The 25,301-nt window shown below is 38.1% G+C and overlaps 2 protein-coding genes across 2 annotated transcripts; both read left to right on the plus strand.

Moving 5' to 3' along the window:
- The first annotated feature begins 2,302 nt into the window (after positions 1 to 2,302).
- Positions 2,303 to 5,215, plus strand: LOC125471631 (probable pectinesterase/pectinesterase inhibitor 21). Its single transcript, XM_048572298.1, has 2 exons — positions 2,303 to 4,196; positions 4,377 to 5,215. The coding sequence occupies exons 1-2, from the start codon at positions 3,167 to 3,169 to the stop codon at positions 5,063 to 5,065; spliced, it is 1,719 nt and encodes a 572-aa protein (XP_048428255.1). The 5' UTR covers positions 2,303 to 3,166; the 3' UTR covers positions 5,066 to 5,215.
- A 16,664-nt stretch (positions 5,216 to 21,879) lies between these two features.
- Positions 21,880 to 24,907, plus strand: LOC103943727 (probable pectinesterase/pectinesterase inhibitor 21). The gene is made up of 2 exons (XM_009354066.3): positions 21,880 to 23,513; positions 23,941 to 24,907. Exons 1-2 carry the CDS (start codon positions 22,475 to 22,477, stop codon positions 24,636 to 24,638), a joined length of 1,737 nt encoding a protein of 578 aa, XP_009352341.1. The 5' UTR covers positions 21,880 to 22,474; the 3' UTR covers positions 24,639 to 24,907.
- The last annotated feature ends 394 nt before the right edge of the window (positions 24,908 to 25,301 follow it).

Genomic DNA, 25,301 nt, shown 5'->3' on the forward strand with positions numbered 1-25,301 from the left:
AAATTTCTCCTTGAGCTTAGTGGCATGCGATGATCGTACAACATACATAATGCACTCTTCCACTTCATCCATCAAGCTTGTATTTTATGGTTGAGATCTAAATCCAATTCCTTTTTTTTTTTTTTAATTTGCAAGATAGATACATGATAACGAAAGTGTTCACTTTTTAATACTTTCTAGTCTCCAATCCTCAACCCTATCTCATTTGGACCCCCATTCTACTGAACTTGCACTCCATATAGTGACCTACTTAGGTGAAAACCTTTAGATTCCAATACTTTCCATCAAAGATTAAGTTTCGCATTTACTCCCTCTTACGTCTCGTCTATCAACACTATATCATCTGTGAAAAGTATATACCAAGGAATATCATCTTGAATACGTCTCGTTAACTCATCTATTACCAACGCAAAAGGGAAATATTAAAGGTGAGCCTTGGTGTAATCCTATGGTTATGAGAAAGCTTTCAGTTTGTCCTTTTTGAGTTCTTATCGCAATCCTTGCTCCATCATACATGTCATTTATTGCATGTGTATATGTTACTCACATCATACTCATTTCTTCTCTAGAATCCGCTAAAGGATATCTTTTAGGACCCTACCATCTGTTTTTTCCAAATCTAGAACAACAACGCGAAAGTCCTTTTGCATATCTCTAAATCACTCCATCGATCTCTCTAAGAGATAGATTGCATTCATAGTCGAGCGCCCTGACATAAACCCAAATTGATCTGAGACCTGTGTTTCTTGGCTCAATCTATGCCCAATTACTCTCCCACAAAGCTTTATTGTATGACTCATTAACTTAACACCCCTACAAATAACAACCAAAAGAACTTCAAAATAAAAACCATCATCAAATAACCAAAACTCAATTCAATTGAGAGATAGTATAATTAAAAACAATTTTAGATAGAGGTGGCATTTTGGACCCAACTAGTAAACCCGACCCAACCCGACCCGGTAAAATCAATATTTGGGTGGAAGCTTAATAGGTCGGGCTATTAATGGATGACGGTGTTTATGTAATTTCATTAAAGAAAAACTAATCCCTATTTCCTTCTCAAATCCGTTCTCCTCCCATCCTTCTCCGAGCAAACTACAACATTCGTGCAGTTCTACAAAAACCTAGCTCAGGACCCCCAACCATCATTCTCATCCTTCGTGGTTTTGTACCACACAGTTCCACAGTCGTGTTCTCCCAGCAGCTAAAGCATCACAGTTCGACCGATGGCCAGGAAGCACCTGTTGAACATCAAGAGAAAGCATCCATGCCATTCTCAAGTCGGTAGAACTCCCATTTTTCATTTTCATCCATTTATATCATATTTCCTTTTCAATTATATAAAAATTGAAATTTATGAGTTATTTGATGTTTGGAGGTTTTTTTATAGAGTAGGATTCTCTCCCCTCTCTTATATTAATTTTTTATAGAGAGGGAAAGACAAAATAGAGAATGTGAGAGGAGAGAATGGAAATTTTTTATTATGTACATTCACAGGGATGAAGAGAGTGGTTATGTTGGATTTTTGGATCAGCGAGCCTGTTGGGGGCCCACTCTAAAAACACCGATAATATCCCCAACTTTATCACATGCCCAATTTGTCAAGTGTGAGCTTTTATCATAAAATGCCTCGATATTAGTTAGAGTGAGGTAATCATATTTAAATCCATTATTTTCTTTTGCACCCACCGATGTGGGATTCCAACACTCCCCGTCACGTGTAACCTTCACATGTGGAGATCCACACATCGGCAATTGAAACTCAGAGGTCGGCTCTATGTTAAGAGTGCAAACTTGTTTTCTATGGAACTCAAAGGCTGGCTCTATGTTAAGAGTCATGGCTTGTTTCCTTCTTGGTGACAAGATCGTTGGCTTGCATGGGCCCGAACCTTGGCTCTGATACCATGTTGGAATTTTTTTAGATCGACGGACCCGGAGGACCCCACTCTAACAACACCGATATTATTCCCAACTTTATTACCTGTCCAATCTGTCATGTGTGAGATTTTATTATAAAAGGTCTCGATATTAATTAAAATGAGATAATTATATTTAAATCCATTATTTTCTTTTGCACCCACCGATGTGGGATTCCAATAGGTTATGGAGTAGGTGCTCAACTGGTCCCTATCTTGGCTCTGCAGCAAGACGGGGCTCAAACATGAGGGGTGGAAACCGCAATCAACAATATGGTTAGCAGCAGTTGACGTTTAGTCTGATCATTATAATTTATTATGACATGCACCTCCTTGGTCCAAGGGATATGAGCTCGATGGTTTAGCAAGTGTGATCCCCAAGGTTCAAAGAGAAGCATCATTGAACCGCTGCTAAATAATTTCTACAAGATGTGATTGATTCATATGCAAAATATTCTCAAACCAGTGTTACGTTCTAACTTCTAACTTCTACCCGTTAATCTGTTACTTAGAAACAATATGCAGAAAAGTGGGAAATTGTCGTACGAATTGTGTTTGAGTTACTTTTGCAAAAGAATATAAAATAAAAAAAATAAAAAAAATGTTAACGTTTGTTAACAGGTTAAAAGGGTGACCTGTTAAATCTAACAGGCTGAATTTAGACGACCCGTTAGCTTAACGGGTTGAGTTTGGGTGACCCATTAGCTAAACGAGTTGGGTTAAAACCAATCTAAACCCAATAAAACCAACCCGTTTGCATATCTAGTTTTAAACCCGGTGATGGAGCTCGCACGGAAAAATGAAAAAAAAAAAAAATCTATTTACCAAACATTTGTTTTTTTGAACAAAAGTTAGCTTTTTTTAGCCATGTATCAATTGGTAATCCACTTTTGAAGGAGTCATTGTTAAGCATTACCAATCATTTGTACGCCCCAAATTTGAAAATAAAAAAGAAAATGAACGACCTTTGAGACCAATGATCTCTCCACCTCACATTTCCTAACAGAAGCAACCGTCATTCAGAGCTACTACCCTTATAAATACCTCATGACTCCACACTTTGGAAAGCAGGGGACACAAAAAGTAGTATTATTCAGTGCCCCAATAAGTGACCCCAACAGCTCTACAGCAACTCACCTGAAAAAGAAATCTTCCTTGTTTCTTTTTCGCCACCAGAATCTACATATAAAAAAAAATAAAAAAAATATTAGTTAGATTTTTAGTTATTTATATATATTAATTCAAACATGGGCGGAGCAGATGGATCTAACAAGAAGAAAAAGTTCGCCATCATCGGCGCCTCTGCCCTGATTCTGGTGGCAATGGTAGTTGCTGTAACTGTTGGGGTCACAGTATCACGCCGCGGCGGAGGGTCATCCGACGGCCACACCTCCACGTCCACAAAGGCGATCCAGGCCATTTGCCAGCCCACCGACTATAAGAAGACATGCGAGGAAAGCCTGTCAGGCGCGGCCGGTAACGTCACCGATCCCAAAGAGTTGATCAAAGTAGGGTTCCAAGTCACCATGGACATGCTCCGCGGCGTCATCGAGAAGTCCACCACGTTGAAGGATTTGGCTAAGGACCCAAGCACCGGAGATGCACTCCAAAACTGCAAGGAGCTCCTGGAGTACGCCATCGATGACTTAGGTGACTCGTTTGACAGGATTGGGGCCTTCGACATGAGCAAGCTCGATCTTTACGTGGAGGATCTCAAAGTGTGGCTCAGCGCTGCCATGACATACGAGCAGACTTGCTTGGATGGGTTCGAGAATACCACTGGTGATGCCGGTGAGAAGATGAGGGAGTTCTTGAAGACATCGCAGGAGCTCACCAACAACGGCCTCGCCATGGTCGACCAAGTTTCCACGATGTTCGGGGCTCTTAATGTCAAATCCGGCCGCAGACTCCTTGAGGCTACAGCTGGAACTGGTGCGAAGAAGTTCCAGAAGGCTAAGGTCATCCCTGCTTGGATTGATAATCGAAGGCTCGACCTCGCTACCGCCACTCCTCAGACGCTGAAACCCGATGTGGTGGTGGCCAAAAAAGGGGGTGGTAAGTACACGACTGTCAACGAAGCCTTGAAGGATATCCCCAAGGACAACGCAGTGAAGGTCTTTGTAATTTATGTTAAGGAGGGAGTGTATGAGGAGCATGTCCTGTTTGATAAGCACATGACCAATGTCATGCTTATAGGAGATGGCCCCACTAAGACCATTATTACCGGTAGAAAGAACTTTGCAGAGGGTACCAAGACAATGCAGACTGCCACAGTCGGTAAGTCAATTTTTTTCCTCTCTAATCAGACATAGTGTTATTATCAAACTATAAATTAAGACATTCAACCTGACGTGCATGCTATATTGCCATATTTTGTACGAGGTCATTCAAACATGATTCTACTTTTATCAATAGTTTAGATTCAGAGTCTGGTTGGTATGTACGTTATATATGTAGGTGTTGTGGGAGACTACTTCATTGCCAAGGACATTGGATTTGAGAACACAGCCGGAGCTGTCGGACACCAAGCCGTGGCTCTACGTGTACAGTCAGACTTGTCCATCTTCTACAACTGCAAGATGGATGGGTACCAAGACACCCTATACACCCAAACTCACAGGCAATTCTACCGCGACTGCACCATCAGTGGAACCATCGACTTCATCTTTGGTGATGCTGCCGCTGTGTTCCAAAACTGCAAGATGATCGTCAGGAAGCCACTCGAGAACCAGGCCTGCATGGTGACTGCCCACGGTAGACTGGACAGACGTTCTCCCACGGGTATCATCCTCCAAAACTGCACCATCTCTGGCGAACCAGGCTACGAGAAGGACCTGAACAAGGCATACTTGGGCAGGCCATGGAAGAACTACGCAAGAGCAATCGTCATGCAGTCCCAGATCGATGACGTGATCGCTCCAGAAGGGTGGATGGAATGGATTGGATCAAACAATCACCAATCTTGCTGGTTCGGTGAGTTTGGCAACAGGGGACTCGGTGCCGACCAGACCAAGAGGGCGACATGGCGTGGAATTAAGGAGCTTACCGCTCAGCACGCCGCGGACTTCACCGCTGGGAGGTTCGTGTTCGGTGATAGATGGATTCAGCCTAGCGGTGTGCCCTATGTCGCTGGCATGATGCCGTAAGTGTAGATATATAGAGCCGTTAGAGATTAATCTTATATTTTTAAATAAAGACAAAAAAAATTGTACTATTCTTATATGTATTAAATCAATTATAGCATTGTAATCGAAAAATCAAAAATTAAATTAATTATAGCGTATATACTTTGCTAACGTACTGTCAAGGCTTTTGCATAAGTTGTTAATTATACCATTGATTAGTTTGCATTCTTGATTAAGGATATTCCTTGATAATATTAAGGATATTCCTTGATATTTATAAGGATAATATAATATGAGTATACCTTAAATCCTTCAAACCCCTAATCCTTGACCCTACAATCACGAGAATATTTTAGTGTACCCGTAACACGAGTACATACAATATGCATAATGACATATGACGTATTGCCATGTATTCCGAACACATTATAAAATCTCTCTACAACCAGTGTCACTCGTACACAGTACTCCTCTGCCCATGGGCCAAACAACTCTTCCAAACACCCAGTACTCATCATAATAGAGCACTACAAAATTTCTTCTTCCAACTTGAAATTATAAAAATGTCCACCGAGTCCAAAATAAGAAAATAAATAAAACAGTAGTGGGTGTAACCATGCCACACCGGCTAGATCGAATGTACTGTTGGAGTTTGACAAGAATGAGAAGAAGAAAATATGCGCCTGAAAAACTAACTCGAGTTAGTCTCACCCAAGAATTCCCCTCTGTTAAATGAAATGATATTGATATTGGAGGTACAACTCCTCTCTCTTTTCACCAATAAACAAGGTTGCGCATTGTGCATCAGCACCCTTCTTTTGTACATATATTGGAGCTCTCTCTTGACTCAATGATCGGCTCCATTTTGGGAAGTCCCAACCACTTCTACATTGGAGGAGATCTATTATTCTCCTACATCGATGCATGCTTAAGAACTCAGAGGTTAACTTTCTCATTGTGAGTCCTAACTTTCGTTTACATTGGGATACTGTTGCCCACTGGTGAGTACCCAACATATTAACCAAATATTACATATTAAATTTTGGATAATGTTAGGGAGATCAAATTTTTAAACGAAATAATGTGTCATCAATAGAAAATAAGCATGTTAACCAACATTTAAGTAATAATTCAATTGTCAATATGTACATCATTTGGTTTACAAAATTTAGTTTTGAAATTTGGTCTCCTAGCATTACCCTTAATTTTTTATAACAACTAGGACATTAATTTAACACTCTCTCTTATTGTCTAATTTGCTACCAAAAAAAAAAAGGAAAAAAAAAAGGAGAAATGTTAAGGAGACTATCTCCAAGTAGAACTCTCCATAGACTCTCTACCACTTTACAGTTTAATATTAATTTTTGTGTCAACATTATAAAACTTTATGTCATAAACATGAGATGAGAGAGAGTCCATAGAGAGTCTCCATAGCATTTCTCAAAAAAAAAAAAAAGAAAAAAAAATAAAAAACAATTCGCCGACAAACTATTTTGGTTGGCTATGCTCAAAATTTGTCAGGGTGTATATACAGTGACAAAAAATTACATTGCGAGATTTGTGCGAAAAGTACCTCCCTAAGGATTTAGATTGCGAGTATTTAGTCATTAGAGTAGGCTTTTGTCAACGAAAAGCTTTGTCGTTGTAACAACCCGTCCTGGTTTTGACAAATCAAAAAAGGGTAACTTCGTAATTTCACTTTGGGTGGGATTTTTTATTGTTGGTTTTGTTTTTGGGTCCTAATGGGTGTGCCAAGGGGCCCACCCCTGAATTTTGGTCCCCCAGGCGCAACACCTCTCTCTCCCTCACCTTCCCCAAGTTCACCCCTTCACTTTCTCCCTCTCTTGGACAAACTCTCTCCCTCCCCCCGATCGACACACACGGACACCAACCTTCGAACCCACACCCCACAAACACCAACCCTTAAACCTAGGACCTCCTATTTCTCTCTCTCTCTCTCTCTCTCTCTCTCTCTCTCTCTCTCCATCACCTCCGTGAAGCTCCAGGGCACCCAAAGGACACCAAACCCAGGTCTAGTGAGCCGTGGGTGTGTGAGCTCAAGTCCGGCCACCTCTGGCCATTTCACGACGAATCTCAGGTAACAAACACTCCCTCTCATCTCTACCTTTATTTTGGGTATTAGATCATAGGTTAGTTTGGTCGATCGTCGTTGACTAGAGCTCGGGAGGCTTCGACCTTCATTCCCGAAGAGAAATGGGTCTTCGACCCACACCCGGAGCTCAAGCCCATTAAGCCTAGAGCTTTTGGGTGGGCCTTCAAGCCCAACCCATGTTTAAACCCTTAGTCCACCAAACCCTTTCGGAACCAAGCCCTTAGGGTCGTATAGAATTGGGTCTTCAAGCCGTTGCATCCGAGCCCAAACCCATTGAAATCCCAACCCATAACCCTTTTAACCTAGGTCGGGCTATCCAACTCAGGCTTGTTGAACCCAAACCCAGAGAGAGACAGGCCCTTGGGCCATCCAACTTGGGCCTCCGGCCTAATAACCTCAAACCTAAAACCTTATTAGACCTTAGGCCTTTGGGCCATAGAACTGGTCCACTAACCCTCGGCCGGACCCATTGACCCGATCTGATGATTGACTTAGTCAACGCTGACCATTGACTTTGACCGTTAACGTTGACTTTTGTTGACTTTTAATAGAGTTTTTGTTCCCAAATTCAATCGTTTTAATAGAATTTTATTAATTGGACCCTTTATGTGCTTAGGGGCAATTATTTGTGGCTTTTCCATCTTCGCTAGTTTGCGTGGCTCTTCAACGATGAAGTATTTGTGAGTGGACCCCTTCCAAAATGTATATTTTAATAGTAGAAATGCATACATGAAAAGCATGATTTAATGGTTACGTTTCATGAAACGTTTTATGAGTAAATTAGATTTACACTTTATGATTATCATGCTTTGCTGAGAATATTTTGGAATACCATACTTTATCGAACTTATGTTCTTTGTAGTATTTATGATGGATGACTATATGCTATGAAGATGCTTGTGAGATATATGTATTTATGTTGGAAAGATTATATTCAACGTTTTGTGATTATCTAATGGTCACTATTCTATGAAGATGCTTTTGAGATATATGTATTTACGTTGGAAAGATTATATTCAACGTCTGTGCTAGGGTTTTCGGCAAATTTATCACCTATTATGCTATGAGTTTTCATAAAACTTTGGGGGATAGTATGTTGATAACTGTTTCAGTATTTTATATATATATATATATGGGATAGGATCAATGGACAAACATTTTGACAAATATTTTTACACTCTTTTTAAGCCTTTAGATCACATGACATCCAATGGCTCTTATTATTCATTAAATGACATGGATGCTTATGTGGATTTTGACTAACATTAAAGAAAAAATAAAATGAAAAGTCATAAAATCTGAAATGAATTAAAAATAAAATTAACTAGGAAGAAACCCCATGAGCGTGCAAATAAAATGAAAAGCCATAAAATCTGAAAGGAATTAAAAATTAAATTAAATGAGAAGAAACCCTATGAGCGTGCAAACAAGAAAGGAGTAGAACTCCATTGCATCTTCTCTTTGCCGATGGGTCTGCAACCTCTGGCATCTTCCTTTTCAGTCTTGTAACTAGAACAGGCCAAGGTCTTAATACTTAAATAAAAAGGGGATGGCAATCCTTTACCATCGCAAGAAGCCGCTGAAGAGTCAATCTTTGTTGTTGACCTTCAACAGCAGCCATAGCTGCACCAGCTTCCTTTCCCAATATTGCAACGCTAGACTGCAGCTCCTGAAGCTTGGCTTCAGCAGCTTCTAGTTTCATGATAATATCAACATTACCTGCAGAATCCCGTACTTTGGCCTGGCGTCTGGAAACATCTATAGTCTATCCCGATGCAAGTTAGTATATATAGACAAATCTGAAGGAGTAACAAAAAACCAAATTACAAATTACGACAAAGCTTCAAGTGATGGAGTTCTACTTCTTTCTCTTTGCACGCTCGTAGGGTTTCTTCCCATTTAATTTTATTTTTAATTCCTTTCAGATTTTATGGTTTTTCATTTTATTTTTTCTTTAATGTTAGTTAAAATCTATATAAGCATTCATATCATTTAATGAATAAATAAGAGCTCTTGGATGTCATGTGATCTAAAGGCTTAAAAAGAGTGTAAAAATATTTGTCAACATGTTTGTCCCTTGATCCTATCCCTATACATATCAACTTGGTCCACTCAAGTTTGTTTTGCACCCCATCATGACTTAGAATTGAGGCGCATAATCCCGGTGTCAAGCTACTCTCGCATCGGCATCTTCGAGTCCTCTCGGTGTGGGACCCACTCCTTTGTTCATTCAACTTTATATTATTTCTTTTTAGTGTTCTAGATTAGTTGTATGCTCTAAATACGTTCCTCATTTGCATATTAATTATATTTAAATTTATAAGTCTTATTTCTTTCTAGTTCTCATGCATCCTAATATGGCTTCGTCACCTTCGGGTGTTAGCCAGCACATGCCTACCCTGATGTTTGGGAGAACATCAGGGTTGGGCATGTCAGCCATCACGTGCGACAGTTCAATTTTGTCATCTAGGTCTTGACAAATAGATTTGTTGCTAAAGGAAATTTACCGGACGAAATTAAATTCGCCGGGAAAATTTCGGGGATCTAAAAAAAAAAATATCCATGATTGAAACAAAAAAAAAATTAGATCATTTAATTGACAAATGAAACAAAGTTGAATTTCATACATAAGAAACTGATATGTATGCCAAGACATAACAAAGTTTACAAAGTGTTAATGACCTAAAGGATCTTGAGAGTCTCTTTCCATTTGAAATGCAGCATGACACATCACTTTAGAGTCATTTGAAATGGAGCACGAGCATGATACATCGCTTTACGAAACCTGAAATATATGCACAACAATCAATTGAATGAAAAATTTGTCTCAATCCCAAATGACAAATACTAAGGGAATTCTCTCAAAAGTGACTCTCTAAAAACTTTCTATCACCTTACAGTTTTACATTATGCCAACATTATAAATCACTATGCTAAAAATATGAAATTGCAGAAAGTCTATAGAGAGCTTCACTATTTAGATAATCCTTTTAGCATTTCTCCACCCAAATTATTTTCTAGATCATGAAACTAATCGACTTGCCATAAGTTCCTCATTTACAATGCTTTGTATAGGTATTCTTACCAAAAAAAATGCTAATCTTATCACATTTTTCATACCATATTTGTACTATCTTTCTAATAGAGATGAGACCCAAGTTATGTGGTCTAACTCTATTAGAAAGATAGTACAAATATGGTAGAAAAATATGATTAAATTTAACATTACCCTATAAAAAATGAAAACAACAAATTAATTATGTTGAAGAACGAGAAACTATGATGGTAGTACCTTTACATCAAGCCAAGTATTTGCAATGAACTTCCACATTGTCACAGGAGCAAGAATTTGGTGCTTTTGAGTTGGCCCTGAAAGCAATCGTTCCAAAACTCGAGAATATGAAATAAAGGAATCATTTTCAAGCCTGGGTTGACGTAGCTAGGTTTCTCTTTTCATGTTTTCTAATAAAGAAAATGATAATGTTAGGGAGATTAAATTTTTAAACTCAATTTACAAACTAAATGATATGTCACCAATAAGAAATAAATGTAAGAGTATGAGTATATATGATTCTTACAAGTCTTGGGATAATTGATATTATAAAGAAGTCTAAATCATGTTGACAAGAGTTAATCCAATCATATTGGTATATTGAGGATTCTTGTGTTTGCTCGTTTATAGGACTCATACTAATACAAGGAATGCAGTCTTGTATTCCTTGTAGGATTGTTATAGGGCAATTCATGTCTTGTAGTATAAAACCACAAGCCCCTACTCTCACAAAAATACACTCTTATTGTTTCAATTACCTATAACTTGGAGAGCATTGAGTTTTGCAGAGAGAAGAAGGTGTGTAGATTCGTCCTTGGCTTCTTCATCCATGAACATGTCTGTGTTAAACTTAGAAACACGGCAACTTTTCAAATCAATTTCACATCTCAAGCCTTACGGGAAGGCTTTGTTATATACACTACCACATACAAACTTTACAATTTAAAATACAAGTGACTGCACGCCACACATGCAGCAACACCATCTGTTATCTTCTGACAGCACACATGGGAAAGACTTCGTTAGCAGTCTGCAGGTATGTATTATTGAGAATACTTCAGTATTTGTATATATAGAACATACTTGACACAACGGTTGTGATTTAGTTGGTTAATCCTTGTGTTCTTGGCTAGTGTATTAATCTTTTAAATCTAGTTTACTCTTACATGTAGTATGAGAGCCAATGGATTTTTCAATTAAGTTCAATCGCAAATTGGTTCTTCAATCAACAAAACTAATTGCGAACTAAGTTAAAGAAGAAGTCTGTTTATTGGTTTTATAGGACAAAGTAAAAGTAGCGATTTATTGTATTTAAAAAAAAAATTCACCATTTCTGATCCAAAAGGGAAGATACTCGTGTTCTTCAATATGGGAAAGAGTGATCTTATTCTTGCTTGCTTCTTTGGAGATCAATAAAGTGATTCAGCAAAACACATTTATCTTAAACATCATAGTTCTAATTTTGAAAATTATTGTTTTCGCTGTGTTCATTATGATGTCAGCAAATTGAGGTAAATGTGGTTTCTTAATCTTTATATGAATAAAGATGTATTCTAATCAACTAATTATGTTGTTAAAAACCATGGAATGAAGATCGTGTTATCTTTCTGATTCTTCATATTGATATTGACTCATTCATTGTTTTATTGTTTTCTATTTTAATTGAAACTGAAATATGTATCTGCATTGAGAGTTGTCTCTTCACTGATGAGTTGTTTAATCCATATATGCTTTTCATTCATGATGAAAAATCTATATATATGATCAAGTTGGTTCATATCAGTGTGTATTAAGTGAAAGTAGATTGAAATCAAGAACTTTTGGTTCTCCTTTTGAGATTTCAATTTTGAACTTGTCTGTCATTTCACTTAATCTTGCAAGTGTGCCTACTCTGACTAGGGAAGTAATTACAAGAAGTGGAGGCGAGACATTGGTTTATTGTTGTCTCTCAATGATATGGGGTCCATGGGAATCTGGAGTGATGGCAATCAGCACAGATGGGTCTCGATCATTGATGGATAATTTGTTTCGTTGATTTGGGGTCGAGAAATCTCGATTAGGTCAATGAATATGGGTCCAATGATGCACTTGGGTAATTCAATCCACTATTTCATGCATGATTAATTGTTCTTTTATATGCATGATTATAGTGTGATGAGTTAGAGCATGATGAAATAGGGTTTTTGTTGTTTTGAGTATGCTTGTTTATATATATTATGAAGGCATGATTAAACTCAAAATCCTTATATAGATGCCAACTTGTGATTTATGTATAAGATGTTTGAAATCATCTTTTGCTGCATATAAAAAAAATTTAAAAATTTAAAAAATTGTGTAGCATTTTGTCTATATATACTCTTTTATTTTTAGTAAAGAGTCTATGGTTATGATTAAATTGGTCTTAGTGAAGGATAAAACTTGTTCATATACAGCACCTATTTTCTCTTTTGTTTGTTTGGTGCTGGGACATATATGATGAATCTCAATTGGGGATGGAATCATTTTGACTGCACATGTACTCCATAAATTGATATTGTCTGAATGAATTTTGGCAAGTATATATGCTCAATGACTAAGTGGTTCTAAATATTAAACTAATGGAATTTGGATGGCATTATTTCTATTTATGATACATAAACTAAGTGCATCAGTTTTGGTTCGAGTATCATGTAGGGAATTTCTTGCTAATTGAACATATATATGTGAAATATGTTTTAGGTAGAATCATTATTGTGCATATATGGTGGATCTGCATACATTGGTGTAATTTAGGTTTTATTTTGTAATGATCTTATTTTCATTAGTTGAACCAAATTAGATTTGGTGGCAATATACATTGATCTTAGCCTTAAAAATTTACTTGTATGATTATATAGGTCAAGCTATAAATTTTGAGAATTAGCTTGTGTCATCCATATACAGGGATGATAAACAAATTAGCTTCTGTGAGCAGTTGTCTATATTTTTGTACAATACAAATTGACCTTGCCGAATGCATATTGATTTAATTTTTGAATTCATAAGAAAGCATGTGCTTATTGTATTGTGAAAATCATGGAGTTTAAGATGCATGCTTATTGTAAATGTATATTTGTGATTTCATTTATAACACATGCTTTCGCTATTATGTTTTGGTTGAAATCACAAATAGGGAGGAAGATGAACTTTAAGGTCTCCAAAAGAAATAGTGGTCTTGATTATCTTGTTTCAATCAAGACATATTGTTGTGATATCCAGACATTATCAAGATTTGGTTGATCTTGCTCGATGGATATTGAACTAGATATTGAACTAGTCAGGATCAAATTGAATGCAAAAATATTATGCTTGCTATTCTGATTTTGATCGTTGTTGAAACTAGTGATTTTGGATTTATTTGAGTGAAGTTTTTCCGAATGGATTGTGATTGTCTTTTGATACATAGATTGTTTGCATAATGGTTTAGGTGTATATGACTAAACTAAGATTATGCACTTGGGGAGGAATCGGGAACCAATTGGTTCATATCTTCAGTTTCTTTATTGGTTGTGCAGGACATTATACTTATGCTTATGTGAGAGAATCATATGTTTGAATGTAAGCATAAGGCTATTTAGGCCGGCCATTATAATTCATTTGGATGCTTGAAAACCAGTTTATGGTTTTATTGAAGTAATTGGTTGAATTATTTGTGTTACTTAATTTGTTTAAGTAATGAGAATGATCCTATTATGTTGGATTAGCATTCAAAAGGAAACGAATTTGGTTTCCATATGGATTCTGATTAGTCATTCATTGTATTGGAATGATTTTTAACTTGGTTGTGTTAAGTATGGCCTAGATAAGTGGGAGCAAATTGGTTCACATAATTACAAAGTGCAAATTAAGTATGTTGTGACTTTTGAGTTAATTTTGCGATGTAACAGAAAAGATTCTTAAATTCAATACTTTAAAATGCATAGGTAAGTTGTATGTGAGGTTAAGCTTATGTTATCCAAAAGATTTGGTGATAACTACTATGAATGTGATAAAGATGTTGATTGGATCACAACTGTGCTATTCATACAATTATGAATAATTTTAAGTTGACAGCCTACTGTCAAGAATGTTTGGTATTTTTTATATCAATTTTGGGCTATATGAGTGGGAGTAGACGTCTTGGGCTTAGATACATTGCTATGAACATGAACTGGACATTGTGATTTGTAAGTTAAATCTGTATTTTGTGTTGCAGAGGCAATTATAAATTCATTGTTTTGGTTTGTGTCTATGTACTAGTGTGTTGTTGAAAGACTTATGTGATCACCTTTATAATAATTTGAGATGATTATCTGTTATGATGAATCATACTCAAATAGGAGAATGTAAGAGTATGAATATGATTCTTACAAGTCTTGGGATAATTGATATTATAAAGAAGTCTAAATCATGTTGACAAGAGTTAATCCAATCATATTGGTATATTGAGGACTCTTGTTTTTGCTCGTTTATAGGACTCACACTGATACAAGGAATGCAGTCTTGTATTCCTTGTAGGATTGTTAAAGGGCAATCCAAGTTTTGTAGTATAAAACCACAAGCCCTTGCTCTCACAAAAATATGCTCTTATTGTTCCAATTATTTATAACTTGAAGAGCATTGAGTTTTGCAGAGAGGAGAAGGTTGTGTGTAGATTTGTCCATGGCTTCTTCATCCATGAACATGTCTATGTTAAACTTAGAAACACTGCAGCTTTTCAAATCAATTTCATATCTTAGGCCTTACGAGAAGGCTTTGTTACACTACAACATGCAAACTTTACAATTTAAAATACAGCGACTGCGCGCCACACATGCAACAGCACCATCTGCTGTCTTCTAACAGCACACATGGGAAAGACTTCGTTAGCAGTTTGCAGGTATGTATTGTTGAGAATACTTTAGTATTTGTATATATAGAACATACTTGACGCAACGGTTGTGATTTAGTTAGTTAATCCTTCTGTGTCTTGGCTAATGTATTAATCTTAAGTCTAGTTCACCCTTACAATAAACACTTCAATCTAATCATCAACAACCATGTCATTTGATTTGTAAATATGGTTTAAAAAATTTGATCTCCTTAACATAACCTTAAGGGAAACATACCCAACCTAATGTCAACAAGATATGATTTGGACTAATATGGAAAACATACCCAAACCCAAGTCTGGTTGCTCCCTCCATAAAACTACAATATAAATCAATATCCATGAATAAGGATTAGCCAGGACAAGTTACATTACATTCTCATGGCAATTTAACCTAGAGATTCAAAAAACAAAATATAAAGGCAATTTAAGAGGCAGCATCCAAGTGATGATAATATCCTATGAAACGGGAAAGCATTCACATTCACAAGGCGCAAAGACAAGCTTACCAGAAAATAGGTGGAAGGTCTGCATAAAATTGAACTCAAGATAATAGCTCAGGAAGTACTTTTTCCACTTAATTAACTTGCCAGCAGCAAACACAGACTAAGATTAATATTAAACCAAACACCGAAATAGTGTCATTCAAGGAAAGATCTCATCCCTCAACCAAACTCAAAGAATCAGTAAGCATGTGTATTAGCTAATTAAATGTTCAAATTCGTTGAATTGGTTCAAGAACCAAAATTAAGGGTCCTCCAAATCAAAATCCACCTGTAATCGGAGAAGGTGTAGAGACCCAGTGGAGACTGAAAACTGCACAGAAATGAAAGGAAAACTTTACTGGTGCAGCGCCAACTGCAAGGAAGACAGAGCATAGAGGGACATGAGGGAGTGACATGGTGGAGGAACTCTGACGGAGAGAAGAACGGTGAAGATGGTGGAAGAACTCGCGCTGAAGAGCCACGGAGATGACAATTCGACTGAGACAGCAAAGGGATTTGGTAGACTAGTGCGTTCAGACTTCAAAGGCTAATAGGGAATCTTTGGGAGGAAAAGAAAAAAACCTAGAGGGTATTAATAGCGCCTTTTTTTTAGAACATCTAACGACAACCCTAAAGACTTGTGGCTTGGAGTTCCTCAAACGAAGTAAGTTTAGTCGTTGTTTGCCGTTTCCTAGTGATTAAGACAATTAATTTCGTTGGCAAAAACATTTTTTGTATTGGTTGTTGATCTTCATTAGATTGTGAAATTCGCTCTTTAGCAATGCCTTTAACAACTTTTTTCCTTCCTTTTTTATTTTCTTCTCCTCTTCTTCTTTATTGGAAGTAGTCCAATGGTTTATTAGGGTTTCCTGAATATTAAGATGGGTTACAGTAAAACTGGACAATAAGGGTTAGGGCAACTACTCAAGTATGTTTCTTTTGGGTATTGTCATTCTCTAAGGGGTTAATAGTCGGTTCTCTTTTCTTGTGATCAGTAACAATTTATGTAGGAGTCTAATCTAAGTTGTGAACTCCTTAATTCAAGGAGCTGTTGTTTATCTTCCCTAAGCCGCATGTTATGGCTTAAATCAAGGAGAGTCAATCTCCTTATATATTGTTGTACAATTGTAATGAAGTCATAATGAAAAATACAAAACAATCTTTGAAAGTCAATATGGTATAAAAGCAGGAAAATTAACCTGCTTCTGCTTTACTACTATTCGAGCGTGTTCAACCTCTAAAATGGCTGAAGATAATCCTTTTGGGTTTGAAGCTGAAAGTTCACTGGTTCTTTCCTTCGTGAATTTGCCTGAGGTGGATGTCAACCCAAATCAAAGATTAAGTTCAATCTTGTTGAATGAGTTTAATTATTTGCCTTGGTCAAGAGCAGTATTTCTTGGCCTAGGTGGAAGGTCCAAGTTGGGATTCATAAATGGAAGCATCGAAGTTCCTGATGCTTCCTCACCAACTTATGAATCCTGGCTTAGCAAGGATCAGCTGGTTATGTCGTGGCTCCTGAATTCCATGGAACGTAAACTAGTTGAAATATTCAGTTACTCTGAATCATCACACCAGCTATGGGAGACTGTCAAGGAAATGTATGGCAATCAGGACAATGCTGCATGCGTTTTCCAATTAAAAAATGACATCTCCAACCTACAACAAGAAGATAAGCCCTTTGTACAACTTCTAGGTAGCATGAAGAGCATGTGGAATGCGTTGGAAATATATCGTCCTCATATAACCGATGCGGCTTTGCTACAAAAGAGGGTAGAAGAAGACAAGATATTTCAGCTCTTGTCCAGTCTCGACGCAGAATATGAAGACCTACGAAGCCACATACTCATGAACACTGAACTTCCTTCCTTTACCAATGTATGTGCAACAATTCAACGTGAAGAAGTAAGGAGGAAGGTCATGAACATTGGTACAAAGGCTAATGTAACTGAAGCAAGGGCCTATCTAACCAACGAGAGGAAGTACAAAGGGAAGCATCCAAATTTGAAATGCTAACATTGCAACTACACTGGTTATGTTAAGGAGACATGCTGGATTTTGCATCCAGAATTAAAGCCTGATTTCATGAAGGACAACAAGGGTTTACAGAGGTTGAACCGTACTACACATCGAGCTAACCATGCGTCTGCTTCCACCTTCAATGGGTCTGACACATTCAAGAACTTCACAGCAAATCTAGCTGCACTCATAAATGAGTTTGCATCGTATCTTTAGAGCAAGAAATAAGGGGCTGGAAGTGGCCGAATAGATAGCGTTGAAGACGGAAACTCGATGGCTTTGCTAGGCAAGTTTGAGGGTTTCTTGGCAGACACGGAACACATACCACAAGAAGCCCTTAATGTAAATATATTGCATGATTTTTGGGTTGTAGATTTGGGTGTCATAGACCATATGACCAACCATGTGTCTAAGTTTCATAAGTTTGAAAAATTATCAAAACTTTCTCAAGTTTCAATTGCAAATGGTGAGAATGCAAAGGTTTTAGGAAAGGGAAAAATCAACTTAATGTCCGATGAAATTGAGTCGGTTGCCTTATATGTTCCATCCTTTCCATTCCAACTTCTATCTGTGGGAAAAATCACCAATACCTTGAATTGTTTAGCCATATTCTCTCCTCACAATGTCATTTTTCAAGATTGTGCCACCAAGAAGACGATTGGTGAAGGGTTTTATCTAGATGGTCTCTATTACATATCAAAGAGCAATCCCAAAGGGTTTCAAGCCAAGTCCAACTCTATCCAAGATAACTTATTGTGGCATCAACGTTTAGCTCATCCTTCTCCACCCATTTTATCAACTTTATTTCCAAACTTAGGGAAGGATGTAATTTCATGTGAAACCTGTCACTTATCTAAGGCCACTAGATTACCCTTTAACTCTTCCTTATCCAGGGCTAGTAAGAGTTTTGAACTTGTTCATTCAAATGTATGAGGACCAACTGGTGAATCTTTTGATGGCTATAAGTATTTCGTAATTTTTGTTGATGATTTCTCTAGAGTCACATGGTTGTACCTTTTAAAGTCTAAGAATGAAGTTATGGAAGTATTTAAGGATTTCCATAATCTTGTTAAAAACCATTTCTCTTCTCAAATTCAAACCTTAAGGTCTGACAATGGCACCGAATACACATCCCATATCATGACACAATATTTGAGCAATCATGGCATCATGCATCAAACAAGTTGTGTTGGCACACCTCAACAAAATGGCATAGCCAAAAGGAAAAATCGTGACTTACTTGAAAAAACTAGAGCACTAATGCTACAAATGAATGTACCAAAGAGATTTTGGTCCCAAGGAGTCATGGCAATTGCATATATCATCAATAGACTTCCTAGCCGAGTCGTGGAGTTTAAATCTCCCCTAGAGGTCATAAAAGGAAGGAAAATTGATCTTTCACACCTTAGAGTTTTTGGCTGTATTTGTTTTGTACATATGCAACCTCATCACTGAGATAAATTGGACTCTAGAGCTGTTAAATGCATTTTTCTTGGTTATTCATCTACACAAAAGGGATATAAGTGCTATAATCGCCAACTGAGGAGATTGATTGTGTCTAAAGATGTTCGATTTCATGAGACTAACCCTTTTTACGGCAAGTCACTTGAAACCATAAGTCAAATGGAGTGTATCTTTGATTTGTTTCCTCTACCAAGAATCGAATTTGATGCTTCAACAAATAGAGGTCCCAGCCATGTCAACATTGATGCATCACTCACTAAAAGTAGCAATGAAGGCACTCACTCTGATGGTACAATGGTGACCATCAAGATGATCTTCACAGTGTGGCTTAAGACAGGAATGAGTGTGAGACAACCCTCACAGCCCCATAACGCAATCCAATGCGTGATAGACAACCTCCCACAAGGTTTCAGGACTTCGTCACCTACAAACCCAAGCATCCAATCTCCAGTTGTGTGTCGTACCAAAAGGTGACTCACTCTTATACTGCATTCTTAAGCACCATTTCAAGTTACAGTGAGCCTCAGAATTTCCATGAGGCTAACAACAAAGATATGTGGAAAAAAGCAATGCGAGAAAGACTTCAAGCTTTAGACCAACACAAAACCTGGAGTATCACCAAACTTCCAAAAGGAAAAAGGGTAGTGGGTTGTAAATGGATTTATAAGATCAAATTCAATTCAGATGGGTCAATTGAAAGGCATAAAGCAAGGTTGGTGGCTTGGGGTTTCACTCAAACATTCGAGGTCGATTACAAAGAAACATTTGCACCTGTTGTAAAAATGAACTCAGTTAGGGTTCTATTGTTCATGGCTGTCAATAAGGGATGGTCCATGTACCAAATGGACGTGAAGAATGCATTCTTGCATGGTGATCTCGAAGAGGAAGTCTATATGAAATTGCCACCAGGGCACCCTTAAAGTAATGAGCCTGATTTAGTGTGCAAATTGCACAAATCAATTTATGGACTGAAACAATCTCTTCGAGCTTGGTATGCTAAGCTAAGCTCAGTTCTCACTAGTGTTGGTTTCAAAAGGAGCAATGCCGATTCATCATTATTTGTTCGCACTGGAGCTGTGGGCAAATTGGTTGTGTTGATCTATGTTGATGACTTAATAATTACAGGTGATAATGCTGAAAAGATCTTCAAACTCAAACAGTCACTCAGACAAAGGTTTGCAATTAAAGACCTAGGGGTATTCAAGTATTTCCTTGGCTTAGAGAAAGTATGTCATGGATTTGCTCAAGGAAGCTAACATGAGCGATGCTAAACCTGCCATTACTCCTCTTGATAGCAAGATCAAACCTAGCTTGGAGGGCACGCCACTTACCAATGTAAGCTATTATTAGAGACTTGTTGGTAAGTTAATTTACCTAACAATCACCATACCTGACATCATATATTTAATGAGTATCGTAAGCCAATTCATGCACTCTCCCACAATCAATCATTTGAACCTTGTTAAAAGGATCTTACGCTACTTAAAAGGGTCTGTGGGTCGTGGCATCATCATGAAGAATGAGAACACACAAATCATGGGGTATTGCGATGCCGATTGGGTAGGAAACACAATCGATTGTAAGTCCACAACTGGTTACTGTACCTTTGTCGATGGAAACTTGGTCACCTGGAAGAGTAAAAAGCAAACTGTCATCGCAAGAGCAAGCGCCGAAGCTGAGTATCGTGCAATGGCCTCAACTGCGTGTGAGCTGATATGGCTAAAAGGTCTTCTGTGTGACCTAGGTGTGTTTACAACTTTCCCTATGTCCTTATTTTGTGACAATCAGGTAGCCATGCATATAGCATCAAACCCAATGTTTCACGAAAGGACGAAACACATTGAAGGTAACTGTCATTATGTTCGGGAACAAGTACAATCGCAGGTGATTCAGACCCATTATACAAGAAGCTTCGATCAACTGGCCGACATCTTCACAAAACCCTTGCGTTCACATCAGTTTCAACGACTTTTATCCAAGCTTGGATCCATAAACCTTCTGGATCCAGCTTGAGGGGGAGTATTGGAAGTAGTCCAGTGGTTTATTAGGGTTTCCTAAATATTAAGATGGGTTACGGTAAAACTGGACAATAAGGGTTAGGGCAACTACGCAAGTATGTTTCTTCTGGGTATTGTCATTCTCTAAGGGGTTAATAGTCGGTTCTCTTTTCTTGTGATCAGTAACAATTTGTGTAGGAGTCTAATCTAAGTTGGCAACTCCTTAATTCAAGGAGCTGTTGTTTATCTTCCCTAAGCCGCATGTTATGGCTTAAATCAAGGAGAGTCAGTCTCCTTATATATTGTTGTACAATTGTAATGAAGTCATAATGAAAAATACAAAACAATCTTTGAAAGTCAATATTCTTCATAAGTTGAAGGTGCAAACATGGGATGAACGCATACACTTCTATCGTTTCCTTCACTGCCCTTGTTGCCCTTGATTTTTCTTTTCACATAAGGGAGTTGTTCTCTTCTTTTCTTCTTGACATGAGAGAGGTTTTCCTTAATTTCTTCTCTCTTTGTTCATACTTGAGGTTCTAATTGAGGATGAGCCATGTGTCCTCCTGGTGTTGCTATATAACTTCTTTTTCTTCAAGCTGGTAACGAAACATATTACTTTTGTTGCACATTTCTGACTCATGTCTTCTCTTTTTTCCTCTTTCGAACTCTGCTGATACCGTGATAAAATTTTAACAAAAAAAAAAAAAGAAGAAGAAAAAAAGAAGCTCAATGGTCCACTTCTTCAATGGAGTCCAGACTTGTTCTTTCATAGATTGAAAAGATACATATTATTCTCCCGCACTCTTTTCGCAACTCTACATTTTTTTTAAGTCTGAAGAAGGCTTCCTTGTAACTTCAAACCTTTTCATTTATTTGGGAGGAAAACAAACCGTCTCATTTGAATCACACAATTAGATATATATTTGTGGAAACACACCTCTCTCGCCGATGTTAAATAAATAGAGTAGCTTATAGATGTTTTCTAACTATATATTAATATTATAACAAGAACTAGAATCCTATATATTCACACCAATTCGAATTCCTTTTCCGACGGTTTAGATTAATACAAAATTACTAATACAATTGAACCATCAAACTAATTAAGCTAGATACAATCTTTCCAGTAGTCGTTGGTAGTCCACGATTGGAGGAGTTAATAAGCCACTCATAAAACACATATCAATTATCCCTTTATAATTAAGGGTCCGCAAATAGCTTAATTAATTTGGAGGTTCCCAAATTTGGAAAACATTAAGGACCCCTGATAATTTTATCGTGACTTGCAACTCTCCCGCCCCAGGTTCCTTAACAGAATTACCAGCCACTATAAAAAAATATAAAAATAAACCCCCATGCAGTATAAAAAATAACAAAAGAAACATGTTACGTACGTAAACGTTAAGTACCAAAGACCTGTAAATTTCTTCAACATGAACGCTGAACATAATAAGAAGAAGAAGTTCGCCATCATCGGCGTTTCATCTGTGATTCTAGTAGCCATGGTGGTTGCCGTAACGGTTGGGGTAACCGCAAAAAACAAAGGAGGAGGAGGGCACAAAAACTCGGACGGCGGGCATGTCACCACGTCGACAAAAGCAATAAAGGCTATATGCCAGCCGACGGATTATAAGGAAACCTGCGAGAGGAGTCTGGAATCGGCTGCTGGCAACAGCACGGAGCCGAAGGACCTCATCAAGGCAGGTTTCAACGTTACCATGGACAAACTTCGGGCCATCATAAAAAACTCCACCACATTGCAAGAACTGGCCAAGGACGAAAGTACAAACCAAGCTCTAGAAAATTGCAAGGAGCTCTTGGAGTATGCCATCGACGATATCACGACATCTTTCCAAAAATTGGGTCCTTTCGACATCAGCAAGATCGACGATTACGCGGAAGATCTCAAGGTCTGGCTCAGCGCGGCTATTACTTACCAACAAACATGCTTGGACGGGTTTCAGAACACCAAAGGTGACGCAGGCGAAAAGATGAAGCATTTCTTGAACACCACGCAACAGCTCACCAGCAACGGACTTGCCATGGTGACCGAAATTACGTCCGTTCTTGGGTCTCTGAATTTGAAAGCAAACCGGCGTCGTTTGCTGGCAGGGGGAGGGGGTGGAAGTAATGCGAAGAATGCTCCAAAGGTTATTCCTACGTGGATCAACAATAAGCGTAGCCTCGACGTGTCTACCGTGACTCCACAGTCGATTAAACCAGACGCGGTGGTGGCTAAGGATGGGAGCGGACAGTACGAGACTATTGGTGAAGCTGTGAAGATGATCCCGAAGAACAATGCGGACAAGACGTTTGTGATTTATGTGAAGGAGGGAGTGTACAGTGAGTATGTCATGATTGACAAGTATATGACCAACGTCATGTTGATTGGGGATGGCGCTACTAAGACCAAGGTCACCGGTAGCAAAAACTTCGCTGCGGGAGTCCAAACTTTTCAGACTGCAACAGTTGGTAAGTATTTGAGCGAAGTCTCTTACAAACTTCATTCTCTTTCGGACATGTATATGTGGCATGTGTAATATAGGTTTTCACAATATGACTATAACAGACATACTAGAATAACATAGCGTAAATTATATGTAGCTGTTTGAGACTTTGAGAGATTATTTCGTTGTAAAGGATGACATAGGATTAGAGAATAACGTGAATTCATACATGAATCATGATGTTCTTATGATTAATTATGACTTATGAATCGTGATTGTTCAAGGGCCCTTGAGAATTCAGCTGAACTCGTACATAACATTGTACATTAGAAAACTACATATGATTTATACTTATGTATTATAACTTTAATCATGACCAATATTTAGTATTAACAGTTTGACAATATATAACACGTTAATAATTAACTAGTTGACATTTCATTGATATGCAGTTGTAGTTGGGGACTACTTCATTGCTAAGGACATAGGGATTGAGAACTCAGCAGGAGCCGAAGGGCACCAAGCCGTGGCTCTGCGAGTGCAGTCGGACTTGTCCATCTTCTACCGCTGCCAAATGGACGGGTACCAAGACACTCTCTACACTCAAACCCACCGGCAATTCTACCGCGACTGCACCATCAGCGGCACAATCGACTTTATCTTTGGTGACGCTGCCGTAGTGTTCCAGAACTGCAAGATGATCGTAAGAAAACCAATGGACAACCAAGCTTGTATGGTCACAGCCCAAGGGAGAATTGACCGGCGTCAGCCCTCGGGTATCATCCTCCAAAACTGCACCATCTCCGGGGACCCGGAGTACATTCCCGTGAAGGACAAGAACAAGTCGTACCTGGGGAGGCCGTGGAAGAACCTCGCTAGGACCGTCGTTATGCAGTCGCAGATTGATGGCATCATTGCTCCGGAAGGGTGGATGGAGTGGACGGGTTCGAACAATCATCAAAGTTGCTGGTTTGGCGAATACAGAAACAGAGGGCCTGGCTCCGACATGAGCAAGAGGGTGAAGTGGAGCGGTATCAAGAATCTTGGTGCCGACCAGGCTGTCGCTTTCACCTCCGGTAAATTTGTTGAGGGTGATAAGTGGATCAAGCCCAGCGGTGTGCCTTACGTTGCTGGCATGGTTTCCGTTTAGGGTTTTAGACAAACAGTTTAGTGGCCTCCTTTATATTTTCAACATTCCGAAAGGATAGGAAAAGAAGAACACATATGACTAATAATCTTATTCTTTATGTATGATTGTTGTAGATATTGTTAATCGTGTGGCTATCCGCAAGTATATTTGGAGCCCATATATGTGTAATATTAGATATTTAGAGGAGTCTTAGTTTCTGTAAATTGACCTTAGATGTTTATATCCATGGTCGTCCGAATACACTCAATTCTTCTAATTTTCTTCATTCACATTCTGTCCTATTTTTGTAACAATTACAATTTGTAATCAGGAAATATAAGAAATTGGCATTTTATGATCTTGAGTAGTTATGATACTATGTTTTTTTCGAGTATTTATCAAATATAATCAAAAATTCACCCTTAATTTCAAAAATGTAACATTTTATAAAAAAAAATTCAAATATATCCAAAATTCCACTTAAATAGACATAAATATCCTCAAATTTAACAATCAAATAAATTAAAGGCTTTTTAGCCACCATTGCCTCAAATTCCGGTCTAACTTCACATTCTCTTCTACACTCCACCACCATAACCCTATCCCCCTTGACCCCCTCATCATCGACATTGAGCGCCACCTCGGTTACTGCAAGTGAGAGCAGCAAAATTTCAATCATGTCTT

This window comes from the organism of the source record quoted next, unplaced genomic scaffold (assembly GCF_019419815.1).
Source record: "Pyrus x bretschneideri cultivar Hongxiangsu unplaced genomic scaffold, Pyrus_bretschneideri_v1 Contig6, whole genome shotgun sequence".
Lineage (NCBI taxonomy): Eukaryota > Viridiplantae > Streptophyta > Magnoliopsida > Rosales > Rosaceae > Pyrus > Pyrus x bretschneideri.

Excerpts from the sequence above, each read along its gene's own strand:
- LOC125471631 (XM_048572298.1), top strand. The coding sequence starts at position 3,167 with ATGGGCGGAGCAGATGGATCTAACAAGAAGAAAAAGTTCGCCATCATC. Across the intron at positions 4,197-4,376 it reads AATGCAGACTGCCACAGTCG|GTGTTGTGGGAGACTACTTC; the intron begins GTAAGTCAATTT and ends TTATATATGTAG.
- LOC103943727 (XM_009354066.3), top strand. The coding sequence starts at position 22,475 with ATGAACGCTGAACATAATAAGAAGAAGAAGTTCGCCATCATCGGCGTT. Across the intron at positions 23,514-23,940 it reads TTTTCAGACTGCAACAGTTG|TTGTAGTTGGGGACTACTTC; the intron begins GTAAGTATTTGA and ends ATTGATATGCAG.